This window comes from Sturnus vulgaris, chromosome 7 (genome assembly GCF_052056855.1).
Source record: "Sturnus vulgaris isolate bStuVul1 chromosome 7, bStuVul1.hap1, whole genome shotgun sequence".
NCBI lineage: Eukaryota > Metazoa > Chordata > Aves > Passeriformes > Sturnidae > Sturnus > Sturnus vulgaris.
Genome location: NC_142249.1, coordinates 13,248,675 through 13,264,181, shown reverse-complemented (window position 1 = coordinate 13,264,181; position 15,507 = coordinate 13,248,675). Strand labels below are relative to the sequence as shown.

At 40.1% G+C, this 15,507-nt stretch overlaps 2 protein-coding genes across 12 annotated transcripts in view; both read left to right on the top strand.

Annotated features, from left to right (window-relative positions):
* The window catches only part of ANKRD44 (ankyrin repeat domain 44), a 130,101-nt gene extending 115,814 nt beyond the window's left edge, over nt 1-14,287 (top strand). For 6 of the 11 annotated variants that reach the window (XM_088167810.1, XM_088167812.1, XM_088167811.1 and 3 more), the window contains 9 exons: nt 320-437; nt 1,089-1,305; nt 1,971-2,058; nt 2,895-2,978; nt 4,194-4,339; nt 5,130-5,212; nt 6,356-6,438; nt 7,522-7,613; nt 9,657-14,287. In XM_088167810.1, coding sequence (XP_088023936.1) covers nt 320-437; nt 1,089-1,305; nt 1,971-2,058; nt 2,895-2,978; nt 4,194-4,339; nt 5,130-5,212; nt 6,356-6,438; nt 7,522-7,613; nt 9,657-9,922 — 1,177 coding nt within the window. In that variant the 3' untranslated portion in view covers nt 9,923-14,287. Of the gene's footprint in view, nt 1-319; nt 438-1,088; nt 1,306-1,970; nt 2,059-2,894; nt 2,979-4,193; nt 4,340-5,129; nt 5,213-6,355; nt 6,439-7,521; nt 7,614-7,915; nt 7,988-9,656 lie in introns of all 11 variants that reach the window. The other 5 variants (XM_088167818.1, XM_088167816.1, XM_014879393.2 and 2 more) reach the window with 3 other exon arrangements.
* Nucleotides 14,288-15,073: 786 nt separating this feature from the next.
* The window catches only part of PGAP1 (post-GPI attachment to proteins inositol deacylase 1), a 34,341-nt gene continuing 33,907 nt past the window's right edge, over nt 15,074-15,507 (top strand). The window contains exon 1 of the mRNA XM_014879388.2: nt 15,074-15,256. Coding sequence (XP_014734874.2) covers nt 15,104-15,256 — 153 coding nt within the window. The 5' untranslated portion in view covers nt 15,074-15,103. The remainder of the gene's footprint in view (nt 15,257-15,507) is intronic.

Sequence of the window (15,507 nt, the reverse complement as noted above, 5' to 3'; positions counted from 1 at the left end):
TTGTAAAACTCATGTGTCACTGGAAGTGACAGTAATTGCAGGTTATTAAGAGAACAGATTGTCTTGAATGGTGTTGCTCTGTAAACTGCTTAAAGGTGCTTTTTAGTATTTCAGTCATGGCAGTTGGTTGTTAAACATCTTAATAATTTCGTACGAAAGGTCTTCACTTGGGTGTCATACATGGGTATGGGGAAAAGAACCAGGTTCATGGGCAGGAGTGGCAAGAAATGCAGGGCTGATTTCTCTGTGTAAGTTAGCAGGGACAAATAGCATGCCATTTCATAGCTGTGACTGCTCTGGTTTTCTTTTTTTTCCCTAGAACTCCACTAATGCTTGCAGTGGCATATGGGCACGTTGATGCTGTTTCTTTACTACTTGAAAAGGAAGCATCTGTAGATGCAGCTGATCTCTTGGGATGCACAGCTTTACATCGAGGGGTATTTATTTTTATATTCCTTTATTATTTGTTTTGCTGTGACTACAACTCACTTATAAGTACAGGGGTATTTAAATCTAGAGAACACTGTAAATGATTGGAAACATGACCAGGAATAATCAATGATATACAAAGCAAGACAGATCTGCACTTAGTAATGCTTTGCTTTTATTTCACATGTGCATTAATTAATCTGCCAAAATAATGATTAGACGACTTTTTTTTTTTGTGTGTGTCTCTAGATGCTTTATAATAGCAATCACTATTCTTGTAACTGAGCAGCTTAAGAATTCTGAAAATAATTTATTTCAAAGAACTGGCCAATAGTTGGTTTAATTTTTCTTGAAATGGTGCAAGTTGTGTAAGTTTTTTCTAGAGGTGGTGAAATGTGAAGCAGATCTAATCTTTTCTAGTCCAGCTTGACTAAGCTCGATTTTCCTAAGTAAGTCTAGCTTCTTACCCAACGTGGAACTGATGCAAGGGATGATATTTATACAGAACTTTATAATAATTGCATTGAGCCAAGGGGCTCTCATCTCTGCTTGCTGAATCCCATCCATACCATTTCATGTTCACAGGCATCAATCACATTCCATATTTCCGGGACAAGAATCTATTATGTCAACCTCTTTACTCATTTCTCTGTTACCAGATCATGACTGGGCATGAAGAATGTGTCCAGATGCTGTTAGAGAAAGAAGTGTCTATTTTGTGTAAAGATGCCAGAGGCAGGACACCCCTGCACTTTGCAGCAGCTCGGGGTCACGCCACGTGGCTGAGCGAGTTACTGCAGGTGGCCCTTTCCGAGGAGGACTGCAGCCTCAAGGACAACCAGGGCTACACGCCCCTGCACTGGGCTTCTTACAATGGTAAGGCTCTCCTGGGGCTACTGCCCGGGCCAAGGGTGGCCTCAGCTCGGGGGAAACGTGTAGAGGAGCGTGAAATGAAGAGGCAAATGATCCCTGCTTGCTGTCTGCAGTTAGCATTTGCTATGTGCACCCTTCAGTTCAGAGGCCAGGGAAATTCCAGCGGTACCCCCCAGGGACTTTGTGGCTCCTTTGCTCCAAGTCACAAGAAGCCAGGATGAAATTCTGGTTTTATTCATGTCCATGCTGAAACTGATTTCTGTGTGACCAGGAATGCTTCTTTGAGCTCTTGGTGCAAGACACCATGTGAATAGATGGATATATGAACTGAACTGATTATTCTAAACTGGATAATCTGAACTCATTGCTTAATATAAGGATAAAGCTTCTCAGTATTGACATTTAAGCTTTGGATGTAAAGCAACATACGTGACATCACATTAAAAAGAGCTTTTTTTCTTTCCTTTTTCTCGATAAATGCTAATATTAACCCAGATCTCTCTTGCTGCTGCCATAAAATTTTAAAAATCCTCTGATTTATCAAATAAGAGCTTACATACACATCATGTTCAATTTAGAAGTATTCAATTCCAACCTGTGTAAGCCTAATATGAATTCAGTGAACTACCTGCTTTGTGCAACACCATGAAGTATCTGCTCTCTCACAGGTCATGAAAACTGCATAGAGGTACTATTGGAACAAAAACTTTTCCACAAGTTCTATGGTAATAGCTTCTCTCCATTGCACTGTGCCGTGTAAGTAGAAATCTCCAGTTACAACTGCATGTTGCTTTAAGATATGCAGAAAGTAGCAGCATGTGAATAAATCAAGATTTTTTTGGAAATTATTTGCACGAGCAAATGATTTTAAAGCTGATCACTTGAAATAAATTTTTTTTTGGCTGAAACATGTTATTTTAAATCAGAATTTCTAGTAACAGCTTTGAAAAAAATTTCAGTATTCACAGTATTTTAAACGAGTATGCAATTCTCAAGCCTATTAAAATGTGTGCAATTTAAAATGAAAATAGCTTTTAATCCAATGTGGATGTGTGTTAACTATACTATGTGTCCATTACTGTTACTAAATACTGCTAATTGTCATAAAGAAAAGAGACAAATTAGAAAACACAGAAAAAGTATTAGCTGAACACATCCATCAAATCAAAGTACTAAATGTGTGAGTTGGAAGAGATGTGGGTTTCAGTACCTTAAACATCAGAATAAATATCTCTTCATGTAAGTGTCTATGACTGAGTGCTTTCCAGGCCCAGGTGTGTTTGACATACAGACTAAGGATTTTAAGATATTAAGGTTTTAGTCCTAGATTTGTTCTGGACTTTGAAATTACCTTTGTGCATAGTGAATTAAGGACCAGCTTTGCTTTAGATATTGAAATCCATTGTAGCAGATGCAGTTTGGTTAAATAGATGAATATGTAGAAGTGTGACTAAAAGCTTTAAGACAAACACATATTAGGGTAACTTAGAAATAACCACTAAGAAATATTAATGGGAAGTGAAGTAAACCAATATTGGGAAGTGGAAAAAGATGTAGACATGACCTTTTCAAAAATGTATTTTCTTTGGCAGAATCAATGATCATGAAAACTGTGCATCACTACTCATCGGAGCCATCGACGCCAGCATTGTCAATTGTGAAGATGACAAAGGAAGGTAATAGCTCTTGAACAAATGGCATTTCATGACTCCATTTGGGATTTTTCATAGCTCTTTCTGAACCTGTGGCACTAATCCTTATCTGTTATGGTGGAGCTAAGACTTGTCATGCTGACTCTTTTGGATAGGAGTTTACACTGCAAATGGGTGTCTCACTTGAAGCAAGAATATGAAGTATTCAATGTCAGAGTACATATGAAAAAATATAAAACAAATAGTATTTTGCTTGTTTAGAACAGCTATGGCTGTTTCCCTGGAGCTGTTTTCTTTGTTAAATGTTTAAACATGTTTATCTTTGCTAAATGGAATGATACTATGTACATAGAGAAAAGTACTTCATTAATAGTTTTCATGTTATGTTGGCATTCTCAGGGCACACAACTGAGAATATCCATGCAGCAAAATAAAACTATTACAGGAAGAGATGGGCATTCAGCCCAATCCTTCATTTGTCACATTGAGAATCTCCTCACCAGATATGTATATATTTAATCAAAATTGCTGAAATTCTAAAAACTGAACATTCATTCTTTTCTTTGATTAAAACAAATTTAATACCCTCAGTAACAGTGATTATTTAATTCTATGAAGGTAAAAGCACCTCATCTTTGCTGATAAGCAAAACAGAAGCAGCACTGAGCTGCTCTGTTTACCAACCATCTTTGATCTCTAGTCGTCACCCTTCAGACCCAAAATGCCAAAGAGCCACAGCAAATGAATTCCAATGTCTATGTCTTGTAAAAACTGATAACCTTCAAAGTGGATTGAATTCCTTCTTATAGTACTGCAGTTACTTGTGGCTTGCTACTGAAGTATCTTTGACTACAATTCAAAATATTTTAATTTTTTAAAATAATGGATCTGTTCTTGTTGGATAGTTATTCCCAGCTTAGGCTTGCTTAAAAAAATGTAAAATTGGATTAAAGGACGAGGGATTGTACTGCTTTTCATGTTACACAATATGCTAAGTTAAAATAAATAGGCTGCTAATGCAAGATTCTTCACAGTATCATATCTCCATACTATCATATTCACCTTTGGAGGTTGGAAATATTATTTGACTTACTTCAGCTGCTGCTACTCCAACCTTCTCATGACGATAACTCGAATGTGATAGGGGAAAAAATAAAAATCTCTTGCACTTGGAGGTTTTTGGGGAGGTGGGGCTATTGGCCTTCTTTAGCAGCAGCTGTGCGGGTGTTGCTCCCCCAGGACGCCCCTGCACGCCGCAGCCTTCGCTGACCACGTGGAGTGCCTGCAGCTGCTGCTGAGCCACAGCGCGCACGTGAACGCGGCCGACGGCGCGGGCAGGACGCCGCTCATGATGGCAGCGCACGGCGGCCACGTGGGCGCCGTCGGTGAGTGCGGCCCTGCCCCACGGGGCAGCCCGAGCCGGGAAAATACATCGTGGGGATAATCCCCTTCTCTGCCAAGATGGCTTTTCATCCCTTAAAAAATACTGCTGCTTCTTCTCTGCAGTCTCGGTGAACATTGGCAATAACAAATTGGAGTCTTCCTTCCTGCCAAGAGCACACTGTAAAGAGCATGAGGGCAGCAGTAATTCTGTTTGCTTCCTTGATTTAAAGGAGCAGTAAAGCTGCATGTGTGAAAAAGATTATGGAACCTTTTCCTGTCCTGTCTTACAGGAAGCCCCATTCTTGAAAAGGCAGCAATCAGCAGCTGCTTTTTCCAGGCTAGGCTGTGTGCTACAGGCACACAGATTGGGGACCTTAAGGACTTTGAAGAATTCCCTTTTGTCTAGCTTCAACAGCACAGGCTGCACCCCAAGTTCTTTATATCCCCTTAGTCCTCTCAAAGCAGGATTTACAGTTCTCAGGCAGAGGTGATTCCGGCAAAAATTGCTGATCTGCAAATAAGGAAGCTCATAAATAAATTAGGATTGATATATGTTTGACAGTTTGGGGCACCACAAATGAGCTGTTAGCTCTGCACTTGCTTGCTGATTAACTGCACAAGATCAGTCTGTTCTCATTCACTAATTTCATTATTGTAAGGCTTACATCATATAAAGACTTAATTGATTAGCATCTATGCACATGTATATTGTATATAGTCTTTTTTTCCCTCTCTTTTGGCATGTTCATCTGCCCATTGGGTTTATTCATTGATTTCTTCTGTATACCTCAGACTTTTTGGTGAACATTGCCAAGGCTGACCTGACATTGAAAGATAAGGAGTTGAATACATCTTTGCACTTGGCTAGCAGTAAAGTAAGTTGAAGATCTCTCTTTTATTCTCATCAGTCTGTATGAATATATGTGTGTGTTTATGCTCCCAAGTTTTTTTCTGCAATGGAAATGTGATGATCAGAGTTGTGGTAAGGAAGGGAAAGTTGTTCCAAGCTTTTTCTCTAGTCTGTTTTAAAGTAATGTACTTTGAGAAATAGAGATGGCTCTTATGACATGAAACATAAGTAAGTGACACTAAGAGAAGTAAAGGAAACCCTTTAAGGTTTTACCAGATAATCTCACTGCAAAACAGTTTAACAGGTTCAGTAACAAAGAAGAATAAAATTATTTTTTATTAATCTCCAATTCCTGTGAAAGGAGCCCAAAATCAGCAGGAATGAAACCAGATGCATTGATTAGATGGGTGATGGTATCTCTTCCTAACCCTTCTTCCTCTTAATTCCAATTTCTCCTGCTATTTGTGCAAGAAAAAATGCCCACGGGATTCCCTCTCCTGGGCCTTTTCTTTTGCATCTATCCACAAATTGGATTCCAGTGTGATCATATTACTCCAGTTTCTGCAGACACATGAGCCTTGCTGAATTCTCAAGGTCCTTCAGGCAGCTGTTCACCTGCCAGGACTGTAGGCTCAGCATCTGCAACTTGCTGTGCTGAAACAGGATCAGAAATAAGGCCTGGATCTGTATTAGTCCCAAAGTTCCATTGCTAGAGCTCTCTTGACACTGAAGAGGTTTTGTAGTAGCTTATTAATAACACAGAAAGACATTTAAAGTCCCACAAAGTGTGGTGTTCGTTTCTGAGATGAAAGCATTCTCTGTCACTGTGTAGTTCTGATAAATCATCCACTGAATGCTCACTCAAGAGAAAACACAGCATTCTCTGAAAGCTGAGGAAGTGAATTCATATTTAATGAATGCAGGGTTGAAAGACAGGTGAATGTCTGCATTTCTAAATGTGCTAAAACATCCCAGCAGTGGTGGTTCACAAATGGCATTTTAAGACTTGCTTAATTCACCTTCTACACAGTCTTACTGAGCAGCATGTTTTATATTTCATGTTGAGTTATTAAATTCCACATTTATTATGTAATATTTCTTTTGCCTCCATTTCAAACTCCTCAGCAAATTAACACTTCTGGTTTTTTTTTTTTTTCCCTGACTACAGGGTCATGAAAAATGTGCCTTGTTAATACTTGACAAGATCCAAGAACAGAGCCTTATTAATGCAAAAAATAATGCATTGCAGACGTAAGTATAGTCTGATCCTCCAAAGCTCAGTTGATTTACCAGAATATTCCAGTTTACCATTTCAAATTCATGTCTCAGATTACTTCATAGAACAGTAAAGTTAATTTCTGATATTTTGGAATGCTTTCCCTCGAAAAAGACCCAAATTGTATTGCATTCTCACTTTTAACTTTGATTCTGTTGATATTTCTATGCATGATCTGGTGGAAAAATTGTATGAGGTAATTTCTTTGAAGACAAAATATCTATTAATCATGTGAATGTATAAGTATGCATCTGGCATTTTCTATCTTTTTGAGCTTCACTTTAAATATAAATAATTTATCTAGACTTACTTAGACTTAAGGTGGTACATTTAGTTCTCAGAAGGTTTTTTAGGTGATATTTTATGTGCAACTTCTGCCCATTGCATATGTTATCAGCTGCAATTGTTTGTTGGCATGGGGGAATGCCACCATAGGAGACTTAACCATGAGTTCAGGTGGTCAGATCACCTAAATGCAGAAGAATTCATTGCATCTTAGACTTGTTTTCCCCTCTTCCAATATGAAAATATTTTTCTTGTCCTGCTAGCTATCCCCAAATTGGAATATTGGGTGTTGGGCCAGGAAAGGAGCAAACCAATGGCTATTTTTAATTTCCAGCTACTCTGCAGTAACAGAGATTAGCAATTGAATATTCAAGGATAAAAAGGCAATACAATGATATTGAACAGCCTGTAGCAGCCAGAATTAAGGACAGAACACAGGCGTTTCTTCAGTCTTGGATTCCTTCTCCTTTTAAACTATCAGTTGTGTGCTGCAAACAGTGCAAAAATTAGAACCTTTTAAAGAAAGTCTTTAGGCTGGAAAGTATTAAGTGATCTTTGTGTGCTTGCACAAAAAAATTCTTGTTTTATAAATGTGGAACATGATGATTATTTCAAAGACTGCAATAACATTTTAGTGTCTCCAATATAAATCTTATGATCCAAGGAAGGAAACCATTCTCTTTCAGATGCTGGGTATGCTTTAAGCATTGCCTAACCTTGTTTAGAAAATCTGTTGTAAACTGAAGTTGAATTTAGTTGTTATGTTTTTGTAGACCTCTTCATATTGCTGCACGAAATGGCCTAAAGATGGTGGTTGAAGAGTTGCTGGCCAAAGGGGCCTGTGTCCTGGCAGTAGATGAAAATGGTAAGTAAATGATACACTTTGACAGTCTTCAGTAGGACCCAGCAGGTAATTTTACAACAGACCGAAGCAATAGACTTTAAAGGAGATGATAGTCTTCACTGATGCTTTTATCCTTCCAAGAACAGACAATGAGTTGTGTGAGTACGTATTAAAAAAAACCTAAAAATACACTTTCTTTAGTATAAAAATCTACTTTAAACATCACAGTGGTCCCTTTTACTGTTCATTTTGCATGTACTGTCAACAGCTAGTTTTTTTAATGCCTGAGTGCAGTGGTAACTTGAATTTCCTAAACATGCAAGTGGCACCGGATAATTCTGACGCCTTGCAGAAGAATTAAGGATTTTGCATTCAATCAGCGCATGTTTTAATGGGTAGGAAGAAAACCATCAACATATGTTTGACTGTGTCCCAGCTCATTCTGAGATCAAACCTTGTGCTTGCCAATTATCTGGCCTAATCCAACATGCAATTAAATTACTGTTGTTTCATAAAATACATAATTGGTTACTAAATTAAATAATTTTGTTTCAGACTTCAATTAAGTCCTTCCTTAAAAATTAGAAGGAACCATAGAAGGATGCGATTCTACAATTACAGTTTTTGAAAATATTTTCCTGAAATATGTTGGTCTTTCTTGCAATACTAACCTCACTTCAAGCTGTTAATGTAACAATTGTATACAAGTATATTAATAATATACTTGCATGAATGAGTTCCACAGAAGTCATCTGACCCAAACCTCTTAGAGATAGGGGACAGAAAAATGAATCAGACTAGCTTCTAACCACAGATTTTATCCTTAAAACAGTACATACAGGTCCAGCTAATTTGCATGTAACAAATGCCAATTAAGTTTAAATTTTATACACATTTAGTTTTTCTAGGAACAGCATGCACAGTTTAAAAGAGGAGAGATGTTCAAGTAGAATCTTAGCATACTTACAGATCTAAAGAATATTAACACTTGGAACACACAGAACTAACATGGAAGAGGAAATGCACTGACTGCACTTAGTGCTTAAATGTGGGTATTTTGCAACAAAACTGTATTCACTTTTTGCCCACCAAATTCGTCTGTGCTGCAGATCCTGGCTTACTCGAGGCAGTAGGTACCAGAAGTGGCCACTGCCTCACATTCCTATTGCTGCAGCGCTGAAGATTTAACCGTCTGCAAAAGAATTTTTCAGCTATTAGCATAAAAGGAGGATTTGTTGGAAAGTGCTGGAGTTCTGCACAGCAGCCTGTAAAATGTACACAGTGAATGTAATAAGCACACTGACTTCCAGGGCTCCTGTAGGTGAAGAGCTGCTTTAGGGCAGTGCTTGGACAGGAGCCAAGTTAAACAGCAGTGAAGACAAGCTTCTAATAGCTCCCCAGTCCTTCCTTTGACTGACACTAAAGTCATATTAGCTCTGTATTTGAAGTGTATGCCATGCTAGCTGAATACAGCTATTATTCTTCTAACACAATGTACATTTGGGTAACTAAACATCCATGTAGTCACACCTGCTATCCATGTACCTCCTGTACTGGTCTAATTATTTTATAATCCTAAATAAACTGCTTGCCAAGTTGAATAGATATTCAACTGATCAGTCTATAAAATTGTTTGCTTATTAAATCAAAAAAAATTTTAAACTAATATCTTTGATGTTTAATGGAAGTTGTTCTCAGAATGAGACTCGTTCATACAGACAGAAACCGATGCCAGTTTCTGTCCCTGTTGCTGTACTCCCTGTGTTCTGTACTGGCCATGCTGTGTGTGCTGTAGAACTGTGTTTAGCGAGTGCTTTGATTGGACTGGTGCAGTGTTTGCTGCCTGGTTTCACACAAGCAGTGCTTGTTGTGGTCCCGGTGACTGCAGTGCCCCCAGTGTTTCTCCCAGCATGTCCCATGTGTGTGAGTGAGTAACACGCCCGTTGCCTGGCATGTGTAACCCCATCCGTGTCCCCACGGTGTCCCTAGAGATGTACCTGAGGAATGCTGGGTGCCCCAGGTGCCCTCAGTACTAACCATTGCCTTGTCTGCGTTTGTGCCCAGGTCATACGCCAGCCCTGGCTTGTGCTCCTAACAAAGACGTGGCTGACTGCCTGGCACTCATTTTGGCTACCATGATGCCTTTTTCTCCCTCCAGTTCAGTGACGGCTTTCAACTTCACTTGTTTTAAAAAAGACAATTTGGGCAGGACACACCTCTGCGATGGCTCCACTATGGGTAGCATTAACTCTTACAATAAGCCCTTGAGTAATAACATAGGAACAGAGGATGGGTACAATGAAAATGATTCGGATTCTGAAACATTCTGACTCATTGGTATTCAAAACCTTTTTTCGTTATTATTTCATTTCAGCTTTAATTTTTGTCTTTTTAAACAGCTTAAATCCCACAGTTAAGTTCTTAACTACTATTCTTGACAAGTAGGTATTGAAAGATTTGTTGTGTTGATGAGACTTAAGCCTCTAAATAACAAAATTAGAGGGATTTACTGGAACATATTCCTATTAGAGTTCTGCAGCTTTTCAGTTTCCTGATGTTTTCTTTAGGTCCAAAGTGCCCCTGTGGAAAGTCTCTACCTCTTATTTTAAGTAGAAAAAGAGAAAATGCCTTTTTTCTTTTTGACAGCACAAATAAACAGGGACTGTTTGTAAAGAGTTCTTTCATGTTTTAGCAGCACCTTTAGTACACAATCCTATTTCCAGCATAGCCTTCACAGATTCGGGCATCACCCCTTTCCTACGTTTGTCTGTTTCCTGCTTCCAGGGGCTCTCTTAATTAGATAATTTTTTTACACAAACCAAAGGTAAAGTTGTAATCTTAAAACTGCCTGTATTACTTTTCTACAGGAAATGAAACCTTTTACATTCTGCCTATATTAAGCACTTAAACGTACAGAAGGCACTTTTTATAGTTCTTAGTTGCAGTACACAATTAGAAAAATGTAGTTATTAACTCTTAAGGCCAAATTCTGCTCATATCACCATATTTTCCCATGAACATAACTTCTGTAAAATGCTAATCACTTGGCCCTTATTTTTTTTGGATTCAGCACAAATGTGTATGGTTTATTTGCACTACAGAATTAGGGTCACTAGATGTTTCTGTCACCTGAGCCATTAATCGTGAATCCAGTACCAGAAAAAAAAAATGGGGAGAGGGGGAAAATCAGTTGTAGACAAAGGTGTATGTAGAAGTTTATAATGATTTGCCAACTTAAATGGCGCTCTTTTCCTTTTCTATGGTTAAATAACTTATTTTTACTGTAAAAAGTATTGAATTTTAAAATACTTTGCCAGTGTTTGGATTAACAGAGCAAAGGTAAAGCAATGAAAGCATTAACACCAAAAGCTGAAATATCAAATACCAGAAACATAGCAGTGTACCGTGCAGGGGACCAGAGATAGATGCTAAAAAAGCCTTTTGTCACCAGCTTTTAAAGCAGTGTCAACTTTGTGAATATGTTTACTCCTTCTGCCAAAGCTTCTAGGTCAAATGGACCCCGACCCTCCTCTGCAACAGATGTACAAAAGGAAGAATGAGACTTTGTAAACAAAAACAAAAAACACAAACAAAAAACTATCATGAACTAACCAGCCGTACCAAGAGGACCAAAATGCTTCAGTAATTAAATTGAAGACTTTGCTACTTTTATTTTTTTTTCAAATGTGAGTGACATAATGAAGTAGTTTTTTCTAAATGATAAAAATATAAACTTTTGAGGTAATAGTAGTCTTGGCTGAATTTTACATTTTATGACACAGGTTTCAGGTTGACGTTTTTAACTGATGATGTGTTGACCACAACTGGGTTTTTTTTCCAGACTTAAGAATATGTTCATATACTTTTAATGTAAATGTGTTTCTATTTATTTGAAATGAAACAAATGCCCAGGAAAAATAACTATGGCTTGTTCTCCTAGTTAGCATTCATGCATACTGAAATGAAATGTGAATCTGGCAAGACTGAGGGCCTGAGGAGCAAAAGGAAGGGTGGCTGCATTCTGGGAGAGTGCCCATCTTGTGTGGAATGCAAAGGCCCACTGGCTGTGGTGGGAAAAAGCAGAAAACAAAACACCTTCCTTTGTTTAAAAGCTTAAGAAAGGGATCCAGCCCCTTGCCAGCCAGGTGAGAAAAGCCAGGCAGCTTTGGCAGAGAGGGGAGAGAAGGTGGCAGAGCAAGGAGTCAGGTGTTCTGTTCCTGGCATTCACACTCAGCTTGTCTCAGGCCTTTGTCTGTGCTGGGAGGGTGAGATGTGCTTCCTCAGTGCTTGCTTTCTGCAGGGTTTTAATTGCAGTTTTTAGCCCCCTTCTGCTGAATTGTTAAAAATCTATTGGCAGATCCCAGTTCTTTAATTAGGAAAAAATATTTATCTATGAAGTTTATTTTGCCTTACTAAAATTGAGTAGTTTTCCTTGAAAGTTAGCAATTTTCCGAAGTTTACAATGAAAAACTCCCATCTTTTTTCTCAACTCTGTAGTTTCTACAATAGAATGACAGAGAACCTGAAACCTTGGTTTTCTCCTCACAAATAGCACCAAATAGCATTTCAATTGTTTTTCTCAGCATTTTTACTTTTAAAAGTTGCAGAATAGCAATAACCATCTTACTTAAAACACTGAAAGTAAGAGGAGAGATCAGTTGTTAAGATTTTCAGTGGTGCCTGTTCCAAAATGAAGAGTAATCCCAAATTTTGGGGTTTTTTAATGTGGAAGGATGGCATTGAAAAGAAACATATGGGAAATAGCTGCCACCTGTCTAACAGCAGAATCAGCATTTTAATCTTATTTTAAGCAGAAATGTAGGCAGGCTCCTTGGCAGGATTAGCTGTCTCACCCTGAAATACAGAAAATTACACTATCCTACATGACAGTGCTTCATTAAGAGAAAACCAGCCTTTATAAAAAGTTGTTATATTATTTTAAGCAGCCATTAAAAAAGTTTCCGTATTTTTACCTGCTACGTACAGTGACCAAATACCTCCTAACACTGGTCATGGTGTAGTGCAACAGCTGCTGCCTCTTAGTGCATCCCAGCAGCGGAGGTGATTTATTTCTGAGTCACTCTGGTCCTTCCAGGAGCCAAATTAACCTTTACCCACGAAACCCTACAATGCTGTCAGGCTGCAGCATTCCAAAAAGCACAGGGACACACACTGTGCTCACACCTCCAGGGCACTGCACAGGTTGTGGTTGAGGGTGCTGGATTTAGGAGGAAAAGCACCACGAGCGGGGCACTCGGAAGTGCTCAGTGTTGGCCTGTCCCACATCTCGTGTGAGTTACCAGAATCCCTTTTTTTTAATATGCTAGCACATTAATCTGTAACTTATCACGTGTAGAAATAAGTGTGTAGTTTATTAGGGCAGGTGTTTAGGCATGGGAGTAATGTTACTCTTGTAAATATTCTCCTTGCCTTTCCGTGGACTTTTGCAAGAGTAATCATACAGAATTGTTGCACTTAAGCCTGGATCCCACAATTTACAGCACATGGGCAACTTCTGTGTCTGCACCCAGCAGAGGGCACTTGGGGAAGGGCAGCTCCCCTCCCTGCCCAGGTGTATTGGCAGGATCCTTTCATCCTGTATTTCAACCACAGCTGCAGGTGGAATCCAGAGCAGGATGGGCTCCCAAGTCTCTCTCATAAATACTGAGTTACACCTCCGGACTGCCTGAAACTGCTGTGAAATAGCTCAGGGGATTTCTGTTCATCGCTACTAAAAGGGCACCATAATGTGTTTGGTACTTTTATGCAGTCAACAACTGCCAGGTTATTGAATTAGAACAAACACATGAAATGAATTGTTTATCCATTGTACTGTTGAGAAACTTGGTTATGTATTTGAGGATGATTTAAAAAAAATATTGTGATTTTTATTCTTAGTCATGTAAGAAATATTAGAGTGCCTTTTTATATTTGTGTATAATGGACATGTTTTGTGAAACTTGTCTTTTTTTTTTTTTTATTTGAGTGTTATAAAAGCAATATATTACCAGTAAATTTTCATTTCAGACCTTCTTTGAATGTATAAAGTGTTTCTTCTTTTCATATGTTCTACCTGCATTGAAATGAAAATTAATATGCTAAATTTCTATAGGAATAATGTATAATTTTTGCAGTGCTGAAAATGCTTTCTTATTACACAAAAAGTCAACTTAGGTCAGTGTTATAGGAAAGGGCGTTTTAAACTAGTGACAATCTTGAGTGTGTGTATAAAATGTACTTTTATGCATTTCTTATGCAGTGATCTACATATTAAAGCCAATATCTTATGTTTTGTAGGTTTTGTCTTATATTTTATGCTTTAGCATGTGCAATATATCTTTACAAACCATGGTGATACGCATCTGGTGCCAGTGTTATATTTTGCATAACATTTGTAATAAACTATATAAAACGTTGTTTGATGGTTTCAGTGGGGTTTTGTTGGTATTGTTTGCTTTTGTAAATTGAAGTTTAAGGACTTGGATAAATGTCACATATGAAATGAGGAAAAAAAAAAACTTAATTCATTGAATGACTTGGAATTCAACCCGAATCTTCTCAAGCACAGTTTAGTAACTTTTTAAACTACTGAATGCTGTATTAATGTAATAAAGAACCCTAACTGTAAACTACTATTGCAATGCATTCAGATGGTTATTTTTACAAATAAAAATGGTACAAATACAGTGGAAAAACGAGTAAATTTTGTTTCTTTTGGGGGAGCCGGGGAGGCTTAAGTATGAAAATGCAACTATTTCGCACTTCCCTCATATGTAAATACCCCTTGCCCCTAGAAAGCTGATTTTGCTTTCCCTGTAGATTCGGGGAAGGTGGGGGAACAAAATAAGACATCACAGTAATTTTTTTTTTTTTTTTTTTTCTCAGTCATTAAATATTTTACTGTTTTCCCTGGTGAGCACTACCCGAACTGCTGGGTGTGCCCTGCAGCGGGCTGGGGCAGCAGTGCCACAGGGACTAAAATGAAGCTTAAAAAAGAGAGCTTAAAGATGGCTATAAGTATCCGAATTAAAGCAAACAAACAAAACGCACGAAAAGAAAAAAAAAACAAAAAAAACCCCAACCAAACCAAATCGCCACCAGCGCTTTTTAGGTAGTGAGTGGCTGCAGCTTTATGGACGTTTATCTCTGAACCGCTCCCCTCAGGGCGGGGTCCGTGCCCAGCGCGGTGTGCGGTTTTGTTTTGGGCAGGCTCGGCTGTGTCGCCGGAGCGCTGCGGAGCCGAGCGGCCGCGCTCCCTCACGGCCCCGGCGCCGCGCCCTCCCCATCATGGCGGACACGCCTCCCCCGCCAGCCGCGACATGGCGGGCGGGCCCCTCGGCCCAGCGGCCGCCCGACCTCCCCAACATGGCGGCCGCCCCCTGGCGCCGGCCAGGTTGAGGCGCCGGCCCGGCCGCCCTCCCGCTCCGCCTCCCGGGCGGAGGCGCTCCCGCCCCGCCCCGCCCCGCCGTGCCCGTGTGCACGGGGAGCAGCGCTCCGCTCCGCGGGGCGCCATGGGGCGGGCGGGCCGCCGGCTGCCCGCGCTGGCAGCGCTTTTCTACGGGGTGCTGGCGGCTCTGGTGCTGCTGGGCGTACGGGACGTGATGTTCCTCTACGAGGAGAACCGGTGCAGCATGACCTACATGTACGAGTACCCCGAGTACCTGGTGAGTGCGGCGGGGTGTAACAGGTGGGACCTGCCGCTCCCGGGGCGTTGCCGCCCGCCCCCCGTACCCGGAGCCGGGAGCCTGAGGCGCAGCTCCCCCGGGGAAGGAGAGCAGCCCCTCACTCGGGGTTCGCGGCCGTGCGGGAGCGGAGAGCGGTAAATGGGGCACGGGCAGCTGGGGCGTGAGCGGGGCTGGGGCGGGCAGGACGCGCTGCTATGGCCGCGTCGTGTGCAGTGCCCCTCCCTCGGGGA